Source organism: Gouania willdenowi, chromosome 14 (assembly GCF_900634775.1).
Source record: "Gouania willdenowi chromosome 14, fGouWil2.1, whole genome shotgun sequence".
In the NCBI taxonomy this organism is placed as follows: Eukaryota; Metazoa; Chordata; class Actinopteri; order Blenniiformes; family Gobiesocidae; genus Gouania; species Gouania willdenowi.
Genome location: NC_041057.1, coordinates 10,075,385 through 10,096,493, shown reverse-complemented (window position 1 = coordinate 10,096,493; position 21,109 = coordinate 10,075,385). Strand labels below are relative to the sequence as shown.

The 21,109-nt window shown below is 36.9% G+C and overlaps 1 protein-coding gene across 2 annotated transcripts in view; it reads left to right on the top strand.

Moving 5' to 3' along the window:
* The first annotated feature begins 873 nt into the window (after nt 1–873).
* Nucleotides 874–21,109, top strand: part of septin8a (septin 8a) — a 41,494-nt gene continuing 21,258 nt past the window's right edge. For both annotated transcript variants that reach the window (XM_028466032.1, XM_028466033.1), the window contains exons 1-4: nt 874–1,024; nt 14,684–14,798; nt 14,892–15,087; nt 18,491–18,677. In XM_028466032.1, coding sequence (XP_028321833.1) covers nt 995–1,024; nt 14,684–14,798; nt 14,892–15,087; nt 18,491–18,677 — 528 coding nt within the window. In that variant the 5' untranslated portion in view covers nt 874–994. The remainder of the gene's footprint in view (nt 1,025–14,683; nt 14,799–14,891; nt 15,088–18,490; nt 18,678–21,109) is intronic.

Below are 21,109 nucleotides of genomic sequence, written 5' to 3'. Positions count from 1 at the left end.
TTTGTTATTGTGTATGAGGTGTTCATTAGAAAAATAATAATAATTTCAAAAAAATTAAATACATCATTTTAATCAGTAATTTAAAAATGACCTAAAACTATAGGCATTTCAGTCGACCCCATTTTAATTCCAGGAAATCCGATATGAGGTCACAACGCCAAGGTTGAAAAACAATGCTTAAGACATAATCCAACAGATCACCAAACAATCAAATATATATACGCCAGTGAAAATGATTTTTCTCGTGTTTTTTTTATCTTTATCAAAATATTAAATGGTATTGATCAGGGTCGGGGTCAAATACAATTGTATCACATCAGAATTTAGGTTTGGAAAAAAAAACATGTGACAACTTTTTTAACTTTACACTTTGACCCAAACCCAAATCCCATCCGTTAACGTCGAGGAGGCGGGGTTTATGACCTATACTGCAGCCAGTCAGCAGGGGGAGCTCTAAAAAAAGCATCACTTGTCCCGTCTATTCGTGTATTAAATACTGTCTGTTTTATATATTAAATACTGTGTTCCTTTTATTGTCTGCTTATTCCTTTATAGTTGTATGTTCAATTATTGCAATGTGTTGTATTGTATTTAAAAGACTGTAAATAAAGTTTAAAAAAAAGTCTATTAAATATTGCGCATACATGTACCCTGTTCTAAAAAAAGAATAATACATAAATGAAAAATAAAAACAAAAAAGTCCTGAGCCGACATGACATGTACCCTGTTCTAAAAAAATAAATAAAAAAGTACTCTGTTCTACTCTCTCTGTCCGGCAGGTGGCGGTATGCCACTAAGAACGTGCTCTCTGGCACCCGTCTGGTACCGGTCAAACCGCGCGAAGAAGAAGAAGGGGCGTGTCCATCGTCGCAGGACCTGCTACGTCATTTGTCGTCAGTCGTGAGTCGTTGTCGTTCGGCTCCGCTCGGCAGCAGCAGCAGCAACAGCGGCACCCAAGTCACAGAGCTCCGTCTGCTCCTCCACTCCCCGCACCATGGCTGCCACGGACGTCGACATATTCATGGTAAGACACACATTTCCGCACAGAGACTTCATTGCTTTGCGTCGTGTAATATATAACCAGTTAAGCGGGTGAGTGGTTTGTTATTCCTGCCTGTGTGAGAGAGCAAACCTCCGCCTCCTAAAAGGAAAGCTGTTGTAACCGTGACTGCTGCTTTGTAATGCTTCTTCTGGCTGAACATAAGGGTGCTGCATGCAGTTTATAGCTCATGGAAAGTGTCCACTAAATAAATAAACACCAGGAGATACACTCAATAATTGCTTAGGTGGAGTAGTGTAAAAAAATACACATGAAAGTCCATTTAAGCCATTGCAATTGTGCTACACTGAGCTGGCTTAGTCAACCCCAACCATGGAATCTTTTGTACAAACACAATTTATAGTATATATTAGATATCATTTAATACATGCATGCTAAATGTGTTACAGTGTTTTTCAGTCGTGCAAGAAAACTAAATATTTATCTTTCACAGCTGGGTTTAACCTTTTTTAATTTGAATACCTTTATTTGACCCTTAATAAGATTTCCCACAGCTGTTTGTCCCACCCTGACCTCCTTGCAACCCCCCCAGTCTTTACTTTAGGAGTTGCACTGCATTTTAATTTATTATTATTGTCAGAGTTAGTTCTTTCCTTTAGGGTTTTTTTTTAATTTGTTTTTTGTTTAAAAGAAATAATGTAAAAGTGTACATCAAAATCTCACTATCTAGACCAGGGGTTCTCAACTAGATTCAACCTGGGACCCACATTTTGCCACGGTCATAAATTTACAACTCAATTCATCAGACCAAATTTAGTTTTTCAAAAACAGCTGTTAAACACACACAAATTTATGTTTTAAAAAGAATCACGTAAGTTTTCCTGTGAAACATGCATTTCACAGCATGCCTGTAAAAAAAAGGAGTTTCTGTCAAAATAAAAGACAAGTCCAACATGAGAGACATTGAGTATTTATTTATTTTTGACCAGCTGTCCGTGACCCACCCAGTGCAGGTCCGTGACCCACTTTTGGGTCCCGACCCACTGGTTAAGGACCAATGAGCGAGTCCAGCGATTCTCAACTGGTGGGTCGGGACCCAAAAGTGGGTCGCAGACAGCTGGTCAAAAATAAGTGCCTCTCAAATTGGACTTGTCTTTTATTTTGAAAGAAACTTTTCTTTTCACAGACTTGCTGTGAAATGCATGTTACACAAGAAAATATATAGATTTATGATTTAAAAAAAAGATTATCTGAGTGTTTTCAACAGCTATTTTTGAAAAACTAAATTTGGTTGCTTGATTTCTAAAAAAAAAAAAAAAAAAAATGACCGTGGCAAAATGTGGGTCCCAGGGTGAGACCAGTTGCGAACCCCTGATCTAGACCCCATGAATATCATCGTACTGCAATAATGAACCGTCACATGGTGTAGAAATAGGTTCCTAATGGCAGTAGTTTTTGTGACTTATTTTAAGTAACACTTTTAAGCAAGATTATGTATTGCGTAGCTAAAATATTTCTGCTTAATTATTATTTGCTTATTTCTTTACATAAAAAGGTGTAGTTTTACTTAAATGTGTTTAAAACCTGGGGTTCAATATCAAAAGACGCATCAAACGGCTTCAAAAGTTGTATGTTATCTGTCACAGGGTCAAATTTACGTCAAAGAAAGCAGCATCTAAAATCAAGAGCTTTCATTTTCAATTTTGAAGTCACACTGTTTATTACAGTTCATAAAAACAGAGTAATCTTCAGTTTAGTTTTTTTGTTTTTTGGTTTACTGTAGAGACAAAATAGTGTTGATTTGGAACCACACACTAGTTCACAAATGCCTTTATTCTGACATATAGCGAGATATCATATATTTATTTGTAGTAATGCAATTAGAAAGTAAGAAATGATTAAATTTATGGATTTAACAAATCCTTAAGTGAATTCCCAAAAGGCTCCAGTCTCCCTGATGAACTTCCCTCTTATCACCTCCCCATTGTCTATCACTTCCTGTATTATACATGGAGGGAAATGACAAAAAAAGGAAAGGAAAGAGAAAGTAATCCTAGAAAGGAACAAGTGGAAAGGGGGGATGGGTGAGATAATTGTTCAAGGCAGAGCTCATCTCTGCAACATTAGGATGTTTTTATATACTTTACAAAACTTCCCTCTGTTTAAAGAATGAGTGATGAAAGCAAATAGGACAGATGTTTTGAGAGCACATGTGGAGACGGAAGTGGCTCAGTGAGAACCCTGGGAGGGAAGAAGTTCAGATAAAGTAAAATAGTCAGATTTTCTGTCTTTGTAAGTTGAGCATCTTTACATAAATCTTATGACAAAACCAAAACTTTGCTTGCTGGTGTAGTTGTGAATAAATGTGACTTATTGCCATGTATAGGATGCATTTAAATTACCGTAGTCCATGATCATTCATCAGTTTAGTTGTGGACTAGCGGCTTTAGCAACTATGTGCTAATACCGGTACAAAAGTCAGTGACAGTAGTTATTGTTCTCCTTGTATTTTGCCCTAAAAACATTGTAATTAAAGTTGTATTCTGGATAATTTGGTTGTCAATGACATATTGGTCTTTTTCTTTGGTAGATTTTTTAGTACGGATGTTCGATATTAGCTTTTTACCAATATCCAATGCTGATTGTGTCCAACACTGAATGTCTTTACCAACCAACCTAATTTTAGGTCACATGATATCTTTTTCTATGGAAATAACAGGTTAAGCCTACTTTTAATAAACGTTACCTGTGCCAAATAAGTAAACTTATTCACCTAAATTGCCATTTTTTTTTACTTGTCTCAAACAACAGCACATAACATTTATTTAATAAAGGTGAGAAAACCGATGTCAACCAACTTCACATTTTATGGCAAACATCAGCCGATAACATCGGTGGGTCAATAATATCACTCATTTCTAATTTAAATGTTTTAGTCAGATATTTATTGATCAGATAATTTTTACATTTCTATTTAATTTAAATATATATATATATATTAGTTTAAATCTAAGAACCATAGCCAACCAAAGCTTTGTTCTTACTTTATTTTTAATTAACATTGTATTTGTTGTTTTTTCTCCAGTCATGTCTCATTTTAAAAGTACAAGTCTTACAGCCTTGAGTTTCATACTTTCCAGTGATTCCCATTCCCATACACGTTCAGAAGAAAATATGTACAATTTGCATTTATTTCTAATTTATTTTATTCATTTCAAAGCGAAACACTTTGAGTCACATGTTTTAGGAAGCAAGTATTTTGGGCGCAACATGGAGTTTTTCATAGAAGGATATCCAAGTCTGTTTCAAAGTGTGTTCTCTGCACCAGTGCAGCAGTAGGACAGTAGTTTGGGCTTACTATCATCAGTTTCAGTTAGGGAATTGCATCTTGCATTACTTTCATAGTGACAAGCCCTTTACTCAGTCAGGTGTGAACCTGCAGGGCGGTGCGATAACACACACACGGTATGTGATTTATTCAGCCTTGAGCCTTCCACTGTCACGGCATAACAAATGTGAGCATAAAGAGCGCTAGTGAATGGAGAATTCAAATAGCAGATGCTTGGTAGAGATCCTTAGATGGGGCAGTAAGCAGGACTGAGTTGGACGGATAAAGAGATTAAGGACACACTCAAGGCCACACCCACTTCTCAATGGTAAAACACCCCAGGAAAGAAATGAAACCAAAGTTAAAGCAACTTTTTTTTTTGCAAATCGTGGATGGTGTCCAGGTGTTAGTGGATATTTGCAGATGTGTGTGATTCCTAAAAGTCTAGTTTGAATTAAAAAATTGGGAGGACTGATCGTTGAGGGAAACATGCTGAGAATGCAGTGTAGCAGGCTGGTGCTAGCAGCAGACTTCCTGAATAAAGTGGGAGCTACTGAATAAACAGACAGGGCCGCCTGTTCCTGTGTGTGTGTGAAGGGAACAGTGTTAATTACCTGCAGCCATCGATGTGATCATGTGCTGGGTTGGATTGGTGGCCATTGTCGATGGCATTCAATGAAAACCGTAGTTGTGGCATCATTTCCCAGGCCGGATACACACGTGGTAATCAATGAAGCCAACTGATCCACAACTTAAATTATTTTCCCTCATTGATCATCTGGAGTGTGCAGTTCCACAGAGGGAAGTTCATTTCAATGATTATGTAATAAAAAAGCAACACATCATGGTTAACATTTATGAAGCCTATTGGCCTAGAATGGGGCTTGCATACATTATACACAACGAGCTTCATAAAGTGCATGCAAGAGAATTGTTTTACATAAAACATGTTTGCATGTTAAAGACAAAGCTTTGGTTTTAGTTTTATTTTTCAGAGTGCTAGCTTGTATTGACTCTAAACACATCCTCAGACGTGCAGTAACACGTTCCTCCCATGTTATTCAGGTCAGATTGTAGATCAGATATACAGACCCTTGCGTGTCATCTGTATGTTGGCAATACACACCAGAACCGCCTGGAGCTAAACTCATCAAACCAGGAACGTACACGAGTAACGACAGCGGGCTTCAGGCTCTGTGCTGATGAGTCAATATCCATGAATAGGATAGGTCAGACCCGCTCCCAACGTGGGATGTTTTCAAGTAAACAACAAGTCTAAATAACGTCAAACACCTCGTTAAAATAATATGATATAAACTGGATTGGTTTGTTGACAGAGAAGAAAGCCGAAATCCGAGGCATGGGTGGACCGACATATCAGAAAGGGTTTTATTTGCCAGGTACAGTTTAAAAAACACAGTACAAGGAATTTAACTTAGTAATTGGAGCACCGAGTGATTTACACTGACTGGGTATATACTATACATGAACTTAAATTCTTTTAATACCCAAAACACTTTATATTAGATTTTTCTGTCTTTTCTACCATGCACATACTGTATATATCTTAATTACTTTTTTAATTTATTAATATTATACATTTCTTTGTTTTAAATTTGTTTTGTTTTTCTTTGTGGCATGTAGTGTGGACAGCAAAGTAAGAATTTCATTGGACATGCAAATGTGTTTCCTTACTGTGCACACGACAAAAAACACTTTGAATCTGTAAAGCCACTAATAAATAAGAAAAGGCAAACTCATGCTGTAAACTATTTCTGGAATACAATAAAAAAAAAAAATATTCAAAAATAAAGTTGCTCAAATCTCAAACACTAAACATGGATTCATTAAAAGAAAAATGTATTACATCAGTTACAAATTATAGCCCAACTGACAAATCTACCGTTAATTCATCATGGCAAAAATTGGCCCAATTGGTTGGGCACACAAGTGTGTTTGCAAGTGCGCTCTCCATTACCGCTCGGTTACAAGTAAACAAAACAACCATCTTCAAAGACACAGCAGACTTTAACAGCAGCTAACAGTAGACGCACACTCCTTGGTCCTAAAACCCCCTCTCAGAGCCGCGTGGATCGATATACAGAAAGAGGTTAAGTTGAACTGGGCCCAGTGGCTCTGCTGTGGCCGAGCTATAATTAAGTTCATTTTCTTTTGACTTGCCATGTCGACCAACTTCGAGGTAATGATGGCTTACCATTCTCTAACTTTCACTCATCAATGGCAAGCAGGCCAGTGTTATGTTGATCCCTGGATTTATCTCGTATGTATGTTTATTATCTTAAAAATGTTTAGGTTGACAAATGTGGACTTGATTGTTTCGGATGAAGCAGATGTTAGGTAATATAACTGACAGTGGAAAAACAGACAACAAAAGGCAAAGAAACGAGTTGTAATATCTGCCAATATCAATAAAGAGAGGGAAAGAAAATCTTAAATACATTATTTTCTTAGTAAAAAAAATACATGTCTGTCAGCCATGTGACACTCAGCAGGGAGTTCCCCTGCAGGACGGAGCGTTTTCCACAGAAAAATGAGTAGCTGCCACAACTGCCAGTGTGTCTATGTTTTGCAGCATAATAATATATTTTCCTTTGTAAAACTTAGATTTTGGTTGTTTCCTAAAATGATCTTGTTCTAGAAAATCTCTCCACCAGGAATTTCACTCTGTTTGCGGTCTGTGATTAAATAAACATATTAGTGTTTTCTTAGACCTCAACTTTCAGTAGCATACACGTGTAGCTGACTTTTTTAACAACAATAAGTCCAACCCTTCTTTATAAGTATAACCACTGACTTGTGTACCGTGATTGAGGCAAGTCTGACCTCTTCCAAATAATATATTGTATATGAAAGCATCCAAATATCTTTCCTCCTTTCTTTGAGTTCAGTAAATGTTTGAAAGCTTTGTTTGTTCTATGTATAGATGAGTGTGTCATCACTGTCTCATAATATAGTTGTTACTTTTTTTCTCTGGCAGTTACAAGGCTAATAACAAAGTTTGTGTGTGTCAACCAAAGCAAATAAGTGAGATAGTAAAGGAAGATGCAATAGTTTTGAGTCACTAAATTGCATTGTTACTTTAGTTAATGAAAAGATGGTTACAAAAGTGCTTGTTTAGGCAACGTGTGCAAATGAGGTTGAAGTGAACTGTGTTGCAAAGACATGATCATATTTAATTCTCATTCACTGTTTTTATAAAGGCTTTGTAAAGGAAACACTGTGTACCGGTAATTACGGCCTTAGCAGCCTCCATGTTGCATGTGATGCAAATAACATCTGCATTTCCACTGTTACAACAAACTGTTTGGGGAAACATTTGATTCAGATACTGCTAAATACTTATTGGACATTAGACCAAACCAAAAATGAACAGTTTTACTTTCATTTTAGCTCATTTTACACACTGTAAACTTCACACTAAGTGGCTCCATACTAGATAATGGCATGACGAGTTTATCATGTAGTGAAAAGTTACGATACGATATTTTTGCGATTTATCGCAATATTCTACCCAGTTAATATCAAAATTAAATGTAGTGATGAAAAATTAAGTTGCTGTATATGTTCATCAGAAGATATTGATCATTCAGCGTAGGGCTGGGCGATATATCGAATATACTCGATATATCGCAGCTTGTAGTCTGTGCGGTGTTGAAAATGACCATACCGTTAAACTCGCGGACTTTTTTTTTTTTTTTTTTTTTTTTTTTTTAAAAATATTGTAGTGGCATTATGTACAAAAAGTGCACTTTAATTTTTTTGTTTTGAAATGCCATGTGAGTTGCATCCTGCACTAATGTCTTGTTTTGAAATGTCTCTGTGACAATTTTGCACAGAACGTGCACTTTCTGTTGACAATTTTATGTTTGAGCCACTCACTGTTTAATAAATACAGTTATGTCAACTTTGACTTAGTTGTGATATCCCCTTTTTTGCATGAAAGTTTAAAATTGGCATATATTAATGCAGTATGATCAAGAATGTTTTAATGTAGACATATAGAATCATCATACTGGTGTGATTTTGTGCATCAAAGTGTTAATTCAAGGGTAATGCAAAATATCGAGATATATATCGTGTATCGTGACATGGCCTAAAAATATCGCGGTATTTATAAAAGGCCATATCGCCCAGCCCTAATTCAGAGGACAAATTGAGTCAAAACTATTTACTTCAAAACATCCTGTGTATTATTTATTATTAGTGTTTTTGCACATTTTTATTGAAAAAAGATAATGCAGTGTTACACACTGTCATCATAAAATGAAGTGCAACAAGTTTCTTTTCACTGAAACTACTGTGTAGAAGTCTCAAAGTAACCATTACAACATACTGACGGCATTGTAACGACTGTAAGTGAGACATTAAGGATTAATCATCCTGAGTTACTGACAATGCTGGCATTACACACTGCCATCATAAAATTAAGTGCATCAAATAACCATTGCAACACATTGAAAGCATTGTAACCACCACTGAAATATTGCACAAAAATATTGATTAAATATATATATATATATATATATATACAAAAATATTGATTAAATATATATATATATATATATATTTAATCAATATTTTTGTGCAATATTTCAGTGGTGGTTACAATGCTTTCAATGTGTTGCAATGGTTATTTGATGCACTTAATTTTATGATATATATATATATATATATATATATATATAAAAAACAATTAAAAAAATAAATAAAAAATCGATTTAAAATTGGCACCGATTTTTTGGGTGCCAATTTTAAATCGATTTTTTTATTTATTTTTTTAATTGTTTTTTATATATATATATATATATTTTCACACCCCTACTAACGACACAATTACATGCTTTGTTATTTGGAAATTTATTCTATAAGCATGTAACCGGTTATGTTACATTTTATAAAGAGACGTACGTACACCAGAAGAGTAAAGAATATCCCACAACTTGATGGTGAAATACTTTTCTTTTTTTCCTTAATGGAAAGGGAAGTTGTATAAGGGAAGTAATACACAAAGTGCCGTGCAAGATATATATTAATATTTGAAGCCTTATTTCCTGCTGGACTGTCAGTGTGGTGTCTGTCTGTCAGGTTTGGGCTCAGTGAAGCAGACACAGGCTGAAAAAACAAGTGATGTGCAGGTCAGGTAGAGATGTAGCCTCGGACGTGAGAAGTCATTCAAAGGACAGACAAAAAGATGATGTGGGGAAAAATAAAATGACTGACGTGATGTCTTGGGGCTGCGCTGATTATAGATGTGCCTCTGTGTAACAAACCTCAGGGTTGGTTTCACTTTGTGTCGGGTTGGATCATCGTCACTGATTTATTAACGTCACAGCTTGTGCCAAAGCCTCCTTTGCTGCTGCAATTCATAGTTGTGATGTTTGACGTTCTTGATTTATAGTTTGGGGGTTTACTGTGACATAAACTATGTCACAAAATATTTGTAAATTATTTAAAAGTTGACTGCTTTTCAATTTTTTGTTTTCATTTGGTCATTTTTGCCCAAGTGCGTCATCTACATTTAGTCAGTTTCACTTTCAATAAAGTCTCTGAAAGGGACATTAACATTTAAAGCATTTTGATAATTCATTCACAGAAAACCATTTCACAATATTTTTTTAGATTTACGATTAAAAGCGCAGAGTAAATTGCATGAATGCTAGCTAGTGCAATTTAGATGCACGGCACTTGAAACAAAACTTAAAATTGTCATTTACAGTCCAATTTCTCAGATTGTTGTTGACTAGATAGTTCATGACCAAGTTATTATTATTATTATTATTCATTATTCAACTCTTTGCATGCTTTTTATTTATTTATTTATATTATTATAAGCTGAACATTTTGAGCCAGACTTATCATAGATAGTAAAATAAAAATTAGCGATGTCCCGATACAACTTTTTCACTTTTTCAAATTTTATCGGAGAGCTTATATCGGTGATTTTAGATGCAGTCCGATAAAATCCGATATTTGTTTTCTGGCTGATATCGGACCGATATCAATATCGGATCGGGGCACCTCTAATAAAAACTATTAAATTAGATGCAGTATCTTAAAACTAAGTCTTGCGTTAATTGACTTTTAAACGCTAAAGATACATTATTGATACACATGGTATCAATAAAGCATTTATACTGTACATGTTTTGCTGTAAACAACTTTTTTGGTGCTGAATTTCTTGGTTTTCTTTGTGAAAATGTTATAAGTGTCAGCCTCTATTAAATAAAAGGCACCATGTAAAGTTTAAAAAAATTCAATCAATCTAGAAATCTACAATTCTATTAAAAAAAAAGCCTAAATAAAGTTGTTGCTTTTGCTATTAATATTCTAGTGTTGTGTGTAGTATGTGTACAGTTGTGTTACTGCTGACACTCAGTAGGAAAAGCTCTTTGCAGTTCAGCGAGCTGTGAGCGTTGTTGCTAGCCTGCATTGTTAGTGCCTCATTTCATTTGAGGCCACCTGGGGCCCCTCTGCACGGCCATTTCCTGTCGGCCTGGTGATACGGTGGCCTGGGAACCTCGTCACTCCAGGACAGTTAACAGAAGCTTCTCATTCCTGTCATAGTTTGCGCTGCTGCTTTTGTGACTCTCCAAACTGGCTCTGGTTAGCGGACAAACTGGTGCTTCATAGTTGTCCTCGTCAGTGTATACAACCTGCATGGGCTGATGGGCGTAGCAAGCAGCAAGCAATGCATTAAATGTATCAGGAAGTGATAAGAGCAGAATTGTTTTAAGCTTTGTCAATGGCATGCAGTTGGGGGCTGAGCAGAGTTTCATAAAATGGAAAATGATGTAGAGAAAGTGAGAGCCTTCACTGGAAGTAAAAAGGAGAATGTGAGTGAAAATGGAAATCAGTGTCAGCCATCTTGTTTCCCAGTCATCTAGACTTTAACAACTGGGTTTCTTCCTATTTGTTCTGTACTTTTTTGTTAACTTGTTTGCATCAAATCAGCTCAAATGAACTCTTTCAAGGACACCCAAATCTTCCAAATGTAAAATCAAACAGGATATGAGTGCTTGATAATGCAGCTAAAGAATGTACGATAGTTACTCTTTTTTTTTTTCTTTAAGCGCACACCGACTCATACACATGAATGTCAATGAGCATCATTCAGCTAGCTATATACCACAGACTGGAAGGAATTGTTGTTTAACAAGCTCTGACTTCACAGCATGCAACAAGCAGTGAAGCCTCCCACCTCCTTTAGTCCTCGCCCCAGTAGACTTACTACTGCATGTCACAAACATTAAGTTAAAACTACAATGCCTTTTATTCAAAATGATTTAAGGTAAGTAGATTTTGCCTCCTACTGCAAGTGATCAAACCACTGAACACAGATTGGAGGTGGAACCAAATTCCTTAAGCAGTGGAACATTTAGAAACTGCTGCTGCCATATTTGGATTGGTTTGATACATATTCTTCATGTCCAATTTGCTGTTTTCTATTTTTTAGAACTCTTTTTTTTATTTTCAAAGTAGACAACTGGTACATTTTTCTAACTTATTACATTTTACAAAATTCTTACAGCTGTATCCACATTGTGTTGTGATTGACAGATAGCAACGATCATATTTTAATAATAGCAGATCTAAATGTATTTCAGACACAAATACATTACATTAGTAAAGTGCTGTTATTCATAAAGGCAACCAGGTGAAGATGAATCATAGAAAAAAGTAAGACTTCATGCCTCGAGATCAGTTATCACCGAAGCAATGGCCACAGTTGCATGTTTTTTAATTCTGAATTAGTTATTCCGAATTAAATCATTCGGAATTAAAGTGTTCTGCTTCTTGTTTACATGGAAATAGTAATTCCCAAATTGAGGTTTACATGGAAAATTGGGTTATTTGGCTTTAGTTAATTCTGCTTTAGTTCTGGGGCTTGGGAAGGCTCTGATTAGACAGGGGGCAAACATGACGTATCACATCTATTGGGAAAAACACACAACAAACATCTTATTGTTGACTGTAACACAGAAGACCACACATGAGAACTGTTTTCACTTTTATTTTGATTGTAGTTTTGAAGCAAAAGCTCGACAATAACACACTTTGGTCCACGGAGCGAAAAGGAGATAGGAACTAATCACCAATAAATAAAGTCCAGTAAAACTCCAGAAAACAATAACCAGGAATAAATAGTTCCTCCCTGGTAAAGATCGTAGCTCTAACAGCTGTTACAATGATAAACTTGGTGATATTACAGTCTGTGCAGCAGTACGGGGACGCATTTACTCTGGTTCTTAGTATCACCCGTCCGATGAAGTCTATTCAGTTTGCTGACCTCCATGTGTGCGATGAGTCAGTGTCCGTGTTAATGTCTGCATGTTTATGCCTCTGTCATCCCCTTTTTTCATTATATCCATGTCTTTTAAGGCTCTTATTAAATAGTGTCGGCTCTATTCCGGGCCGCCATGTTGGATTATGTCATCACCCAGCATGTCATTGCCGCAAGTTGCGCATGCGCAAAACAACCGGAATTGCCTTAAAGCGGAATTAAGTGTTAACTGTTTACAAGAAAGAGGAATTATTTAATTCGGAATTCAAAACGGAATAAACCAGCCACCTAATTCGGAATTAAACTTAATTCCGAATTAGGTGGCTGGTTTAATTAGCATTAGGAATTAAGTGTTTACAAGGTCAGGTTAAAGAGGAATCAAAGCTCCCATGTAAACGTGGCCATTGTGTCACAAACATGTCGGATCAAGTCAAAGGTGATACAAGGCGATGAAATGGATACTAAAAATGGAACTGCTCCCTGGGTTCTATACTGTTGCTGCCCACTGCTCCTCGGGGAGGGGTTAAATGCGTGTATGTAGTTTTACATATATGACAATAAAAGGTATATTCTATATTAAACCGCAGTTTTTGTTTTAGCTGTGAGGTAGTTTTATAGGGTAGGAGGAGCCAGGATTGTCAGGAGGAGTTTCCGCTAGGTGACGTCAAGTAGCGGGGAAAATCCAACTCGCCTGTTTGGAGCTGACTTTTTACAAAATGTGGAATAGCAAGGGATGGAGGAAACTGAACTTTTTCAACTTTGGCCCTCTGAATGAGGCTAAAGGCATGTATATTACTGTAGCAACACCAATATAAAGTGATTATTTATTTATTTTTTTTCAGAATACCGCCCCTTTAAAGCATATGTGATTTTTTTTTTTTCCTTGTGGTGTATTTCTCTGTTTCTCAGTCCACATATTGGGGGGTTTGGTTTTAGCCAATTAATTATAATGCATTTAATTGCTGCTGTTGTCATTATTTGTAAGATAATTTGCTGTTTTTTGAGTTAATGTGTGCTTTAATACTATAATGATTATTGCACAGTTGTATTTGTTCCAGCTCTGTGTTGCTTAGCTCAGCGCTAAAGTCGGATTACTCCAGCTGTGCTGCTTGACACATTAAGCCCTATGTCTTCTTTACACACACACACACACACACACACTCACATACACACACAAACACACACAGGCACTAATATCCCACACTGCTGCTCATCCTTTATTGTGCAGTCCTGTCAACTTGACTTTGCATTCAGCTCTGTGGCTCCCGCCCACATCCTCTGAGTTCACTACAGTCTGACCAGGTTGTGCTGAGCTCGGGCTCGCTCCCAGACTGTCTATGCACGGTGACATCAGCCTCCAAGTATGCAGCCCTTCATAGCCAAAGGAGATCAAGTGGCTCATTCATCTGTCTATTCCTGTCCTTTGCTGTTGCTCAGATGGGTTGAATCAAGGAAAACCATCAGTGTAGAAGCCAAAAAAACCCAATAATATATTCTGAGGGGCTTTAATCTGGACACATTGTCTATGTCTTTGTGCTTTTAGCTTTAGGGTGCTTTATCTTATAGGTTTTGCAGTAAAAGTACACGGAAGCAATAGCCTCATTTGGGAGTATACTGGTACATAGTTTTAATTCATCTATATAAACACTATTAATATATTAATATATAATAAAGTGCTGACTTTTTCAGAATTTGTATTCATGGTCATATTTTAGTTTTTGGTAAATTCAGTAAATGGCAGCGTTTCCTTGGAAGTCTCAATTCAAGAACTTTCTCACTGGGAGGAAATATCTTAAGTTCCTTATGCCTCTGGAGGATTATTCTTGAAGCTTCTCCTCTCTGCATGTCCTGATTAACATCCTCACGGACTAGTTGATGGTTTTTTCATCTGCTCAATGACTATGAAGTTATTTGATGTTCACCTCGCAAAGGAATGTGATATTTTCCAGTATCTGTGCCATTCAGGTCATCCTACCTCTGAATAATGTCTTAACCATGTGTTTTCCTTTACATCAGAAGTAAAATCAAACGTGTTTGTTTTGCCATCTTTCAGAATGAAGAGAAGCGTAACCTCAGTTTGGGCGGCCATGTTGGATTTGACAGCCTTCCAGACCAACTGGTCAGCAAATCAGTCACACAGGGCTTTTGTTTTAACATTCTTTGTGTAGGTGAGTGCAAATAAAAAAAACCCCAAAAAAATCATCCTCATGTTGTGTAATAAGGATTTCACAATGTTAACTAATGTAACTGTCCTATCACAGGTGAAACCGGCATTGGAAAGTCCACCTTAATGAACACGCTCTTTAACACTATGTTTGAAAATGAAGAGGCGAGCCATTACCAGAACGGTGTTTACCTGAGACCACGAACGTACGACCTGCTAGAAAGCAACGTCCATCTAAAGCTCACCATCGTCGACACCGTCGGTTTCGGAGATCAAATCAACAAGGACGAAAGGTGAGTGTAAGGCAGTGTGGCCCGCTCCCCTAGTGGAGAATGGAGATATGACAGGTGGGGACCGAACAATAAACGGGAATACATTTTCAATTTCATGCCAATCTTCTTAAAAACTTTTCTTCATTGACAATAAAGATCATTAGCATTATTAGACTGCATTAGATATGAACCGGGAACAAAATGTAACGTGGAACTAAAGTGCAAAAATAATGATTTACGTCGGCATGTACGGTACTTTATGTTGATTGAAACAATAAACAAACTGTCAATAGCTGACTTAAATAATGAATTTCCTTTTTACTTAAGCTTTTCAGCACATATATATATATATATATATATATATATATATATATATATATATATAACGTGAAAACGTGTTATTTGTCAAGATTATTTGTAGGCTTTACACAATCGGGATCTGATCATATGAAGTTGGGTTTTTTATTTATTTTTATTTTTTTTTGTTTTTAGGTAACAACCAAATTCCTTTGATACTACCTGATACAGTTTCACGGAAAATCAAACGGTACCATGTTTCGGGATTTAAATTTAAAAATGTGATGCAAACCGAGCACTTGCAGGTGTAAATGTGGGCTAAACCATTTAATTTAGTGCCCTGAACAGCAGCTGTGTTGACTACACGAGAGTTGGCGATTAAGTTGTGGAAGCAGACCACACTGGAACTACATGAAGCCTTAATCCGCATTAGTGGAGCAAAGACATATTTCCTGACTGTGGCATCGCAAAACCTACTGTTTCTTATAGTCTATATTCACACACACTCAAACTCACACTCTCACACACAAACGTGCGCTTCTGTGTCAACCACCGCCCTAAAATGGGCAGAAGGGTCCGGTATGAGAGCAAAAAAAAAAGGTCCTGCATCGCTCCACTAGAGGACTCTCCCTTTTAACATGCTGAATGACCAAAACAAGCTTGCACACATATACAACCACACACGCAGACATTGACAGCAGATGCTGCCCCTGCTTTCAGAGCCGGTAGGCTGGGGAAGAAGTCCGGCGCTCAGCCACTTAGCTCCAACCGAGAGACATTTTTACCATTGGTGCATACAGTGGGTTTTCACCTTTGTGCACAAATTCGAGTGAAATAAAGCCATGTCACTTAAAGCAAACAACTCTTCGGTGTAAATGAGACAAATGCAATGGGAGTATCTATAGAAAGTTTCCTCACAACAATGATGTCATTGATCGGATCGGTAAACTAAGACATTACAGCCAATCACAATATCGGCTGATCCGATACAGTTGATCAGATTGGTATGAAGCCTATTTATTTGGGGAGCACGGGCTGCAGGTGGGGCTTGGAAGTTCACCTTCAATCAAAGTGTGAAATAACCAAAAAAGCTTGAGAACCACTGATGTAAGGAGAGTATAATTATTGTATTTTTTTCATTTGTATGGTATTTTCCAAAGCTCAATCTAGATTCCAAAGGCTCCCCTGGGCATTAGTGAATAATAAATATACTAATTTTTCCAATGGCAGCTCTAAAGTTTTACCCTGAGGTTGCTTTTGGCCAACCATTAAGAATAGAGACTTACAGTAAGTGTTTGCCCAGACTCTTTCACATTCTTCTTTGCTCTGTTGAATCAAAGTTGGACATTGTAGAGGGAGAAATAACTGGCTTTATTTTTCTTTTCTTTTTGCACATCCCTCTGAGAAAAGAAGTGTTGGTTCATTGGGCTAGCTGAGCAGCACTCTCACGCCCTTTGATAGCAGCTTTCTCCATCGGCCCTATAAACAACATCCTAAAGGCCGGGGCCTGTTGTGGACTGTAAATGTGAGCTGAGAAGGAGCCTTCAAAGGTCAAAGTTGGCGCATTCCTCAAAGAAAGTCGAGGGTAGATGTGAAAAGAGAGGACAGGCAACTGTAAACACGATGCTGGCCCAAGGGACGAAGGGGAATTTCTGACTTATGGCTCACTGAGCTGCACATTGTCAGCAATGAGGGCCACCAAGGAGTAGAAAAATAGAAATTAGTGTGTGATATTTGCCCAAGGGATGCCTAATCAGTAAGAAAAATGAGCTTTAAGTTTATTAAATACAACTTTAAAAGTTTCACGTACATTATCAGTGAGCCTTCTGTATACTGTACGTGCAGAGAGATGGATAAAAACGACATAAATGACAAATATAATACGTTGTCTGTTGTTACAGTTGAGGAAAAATGCACCTTAAATGGTTAATATAAAGTCCAGGTCATTGACTCACCAGTAAAAGCTGAAGGAAACACAAAGACAGAGATGACATCAACTCGGACCAAATAAGGCTGAGGTGGTCCTGCCATGCCCAAATACAGCAACAAAGCAAACAATCCATCCAGCAAGAAAACGTGATTGAAATCTGACACTAGTGCCATATGTACACGTGTAATCAGCTAATGCATGTGGTGGTGTAGTGAGATCTAAATTATGATGGTGGTCCTACTTTCTGTGCATGATGCACAGCCCACAGGGCAGGAACATGAAAGAAACTTCAATTTCATTCTGCTTTTTTCAAATATATGGGTGTCTTAGTTTGGTTGTAATTTTACAAATGAATCTAACATAGTCAATGTAGAAGACAAAGCTACACCTGGCAGCTTATGGATAGACAGTTATTTGTGGGATTTATTTAATCACTGTCGGATATTTACTGTTGGATAACATTTGTATTTTTTTAAATTTAACGTATTTAAAACATTTCAAGCTGTATAATGTGTGTGGTAATCTTATATTACAAATTTTGGAGTAAAAGTTTACTATGAATTACACCAAAATCAATATCCCTATTTAATAACTATTTTATAAATTAATTAAAAAAACGGAAGTGACGTACATTTTTTTCAAAGGCGTTAATTTGCCTACTCATGCAAAAAACTTAATTTCCAATAAAATAGTTTTATACCTTATGTTTCATAATTTCTGTCAACCAGATTTGCTAAATTACACTAAAATCAATATCCCTGTTTAATATTTCAATTTAATAAATTGATTAAAAAAATTAAAATGAAGCGACGTTTAATTTTTTCAAAGGTTTAAATTGTATATCTATACATTGAATTTGACGACACATGGAAAATACTTAATTTTATCTTATTCTAATGGAAATTAAGTTTCATAACAAATGTTTCTTTTTATTTATTTATTTTAAATTTGGTTTGCTGCAGTTATTTCTCAAGGCAGCCATGATGCTGTAAAAGAACCACTGCTGTAATTTCTGTCAACCAGATTTGCTAAACTTTACAACTGAGCGCAGAAACTGAACTGTTTTGCTTTATTTTCCCAATAGATTTGGCTGTATTTTCTTCTTGATTTATAATTTAAACATGAGGAAATCCTGTCCTTGTTTCATCCATGGATATTAATCTCTTCTTTTTTCCCCTGCTTTGGTTTTCTCAACAGTTACAGGCCCATCGTTGACTACATCGACACCCAGTTTGAAAATTATCTCCAGGAAGAGCTGAAGATCAAGCGCTCGCTCTTCAACTACCATGACACCAGGATCCACATCTGCCTTTATTTCATCGCGCCGACAGGACACTCCCTCAAGTCCTTGGACCTGGTCACCATGAAAAAACTGGACAGCAAGGTAGACCACAGTAACACACATGCATTCATTCATTCATACATTTATTCCTTCATACAAATGCTGGGATTTCCCCCCTTTTGTAAAAGGCCCACACCCATGTTACTCCAGGTTACTACTTTGGTTACAGGGCTATCTGTTTGCTGCAATCTGAACTCCTTTTCACTGGGGTGGGGATCTCTGATCTTTGTTTTGGGGTTTAGATCCTTTGGTTAGTGACGGGAACAGTTTTTTTTTAGCAAATCTCCATTTAGTGAGAGAGTTTAAAGGGGATTCTAGACAAATTATGTCTCTTAAGAAGCAGGCTGTTTATGAGCAGTTTGAAGCTTAAACATTAATGTATGAGTTTTAAGAATGTAATAAGTTTTAAGAAAAAAATAGACTTTTGTTCATTCTAATAAAAGGTGTTTAAATGTTTTAACCTGAAAGCCCATATTTAATATTGCTATTGTTTTAAAGGGGACATATCATGCTAAATCCACTTTTTTAGCCTTTAAATGCATTTTGTTGTATATTTAGAGTGCTTAGAAGTACAGAAAAAATCAAATTAGTCTCTTCAGGTGCTCCGTAGATATCTTTATATTCTGTTTTGCTCATATTTTTCAATCTGTTTCGATTTTTCTATTCTCTATTACGTTTTTTGAACTATTACATCACAGTATTTGCAGTGGAACTGCCAAATTAGTACATCAACTCCAGGTCCAACACTTCAAGCAATCCGCCATTTTTATTTCTCGCTTTTATTTTGTAGTCCAAGCTCAAGGATGCCGAAGTTACGAGAGGATAAATCAAAATGTTCGGTTGTTGGATGTAGTAACCCACACGCTTCATTACACCGTCTCCCAGCATCAGAACCTTTTCAAAGTGCCTGGTTGAGTTTTATTTTTCACAGAAATGTACCCACATCTGTGGGTAACGTCATTTTTGTGTGCGCGAAGCACTTCAAGGATGACTGCTTCAGCAACCTCTGCCAGTATAAAGAAGGATTTGATGAAAGACTTTGTCTGATTGAGGGTTCAATTCCTTCTATCTTTGGAGACGACAAACAGAGCACTTCGGTAAGCTGTAAATAACGCTAAAAAGTGTGATGATAAGACGTCCCTGTCATTGTTTTGTTAGCATTAGCAGTTGCACCGTCTTCAGACTTCATATGTTAGCACTGTGTGCTCGTTTTAGATCCTTGATGATATGGCCTACGTGATTTAATTTAAGTCTAAAGTTTTCATTAGTCATTTCATTTTGCCGTTTTTGTCTTTGAAAAGACTGTATTAAAATGCATTTCGTGACATTAGCTTGGCGCTAGCGTTAGCTCGGTGCTTGTGTTAGCTCACTTGTTAGGGTTCTGCAGGTTCATCATCTTCATTTTCATCTCGCTCCGCTGGGTCAGACTCTGGCTCAAACATGTAAGGCTGGATGGACAAGTCTTCCGTTGTTGACATTTTGTAAATAACCTCTGAATAAAAAGTTTATGCGCCGCTACATAGCCGTATCTCTTCTATCAAACTCCAAAAATGGCCGAGCAGGGTGGAGTTGAACCGAGTGTCACCTGAAGAGGGGGCGGGGTATGGAGTGTCTCATTTGCATTTAAAGAGACCGCACCAAAACGAGTTGCTCTCAGAAGCACATCAGAAAAGGGGTAGAAAAGGGGTCTGTGGAGCTATAATAATGAGGAATTCAGACCCAAGCATTGCAGTTCCGCTTTATATAGACCACAACTGTATGATTTATATGTAAAAAGGAAGGATTTAAAACCATGATATGTCCCCTTTAAGTTGAATAGAGTTGCAGTTCTGTTGTTGTAGGTCAGCACAGCTGTAGTAAGGCAGCCATTAGAAATAAATATTGATCTGTGCCATATCTATTGCGGTGACTGCGGGCTATTTGTTTGTGTTTTGCCTTTTGAACACATGGTGCAACTTATTGCAATCGCTGTCATTGACTCAGACCACGCTCATCACAACAGCATCTGGAGCATGAACAAAAGGGAGGCGTTACTCAGTACAGTGAGTTCAGACAGTGCGAGGCAACACCAGTTGTTTCGTCATCGCAGCTCAGTTACTGGGTTTACCTAAATGTTTCTGTTGAGTGGCGTTGAATCATGTTATTTTAATCTAATCCAGGGAAGCATTTAGGTTTAAACATGTAGCTGCGTGTTAGCTGCTGTACTTTTAAGCATTGCTGGTTTTCATCTTGAAGATCAAAAAGACTTGGATAGTAATTAATTAAAGGTGAAACATAAATGGCAGAAACACCATTTTACAAATGGTTTATTATTTAAAAAAAACAATATATATATAGTATTAAAATCTCAGTCGTGCATAGGAGATAAAGCAGCAGCTTTGTCCCAGTTTGTCTCCATTGATGCATTGATAATGACTCCAGTAAAAAGCAGATGGTCAGCTAGTGATGGACACTTTCAGGGTTATCACTGCCAA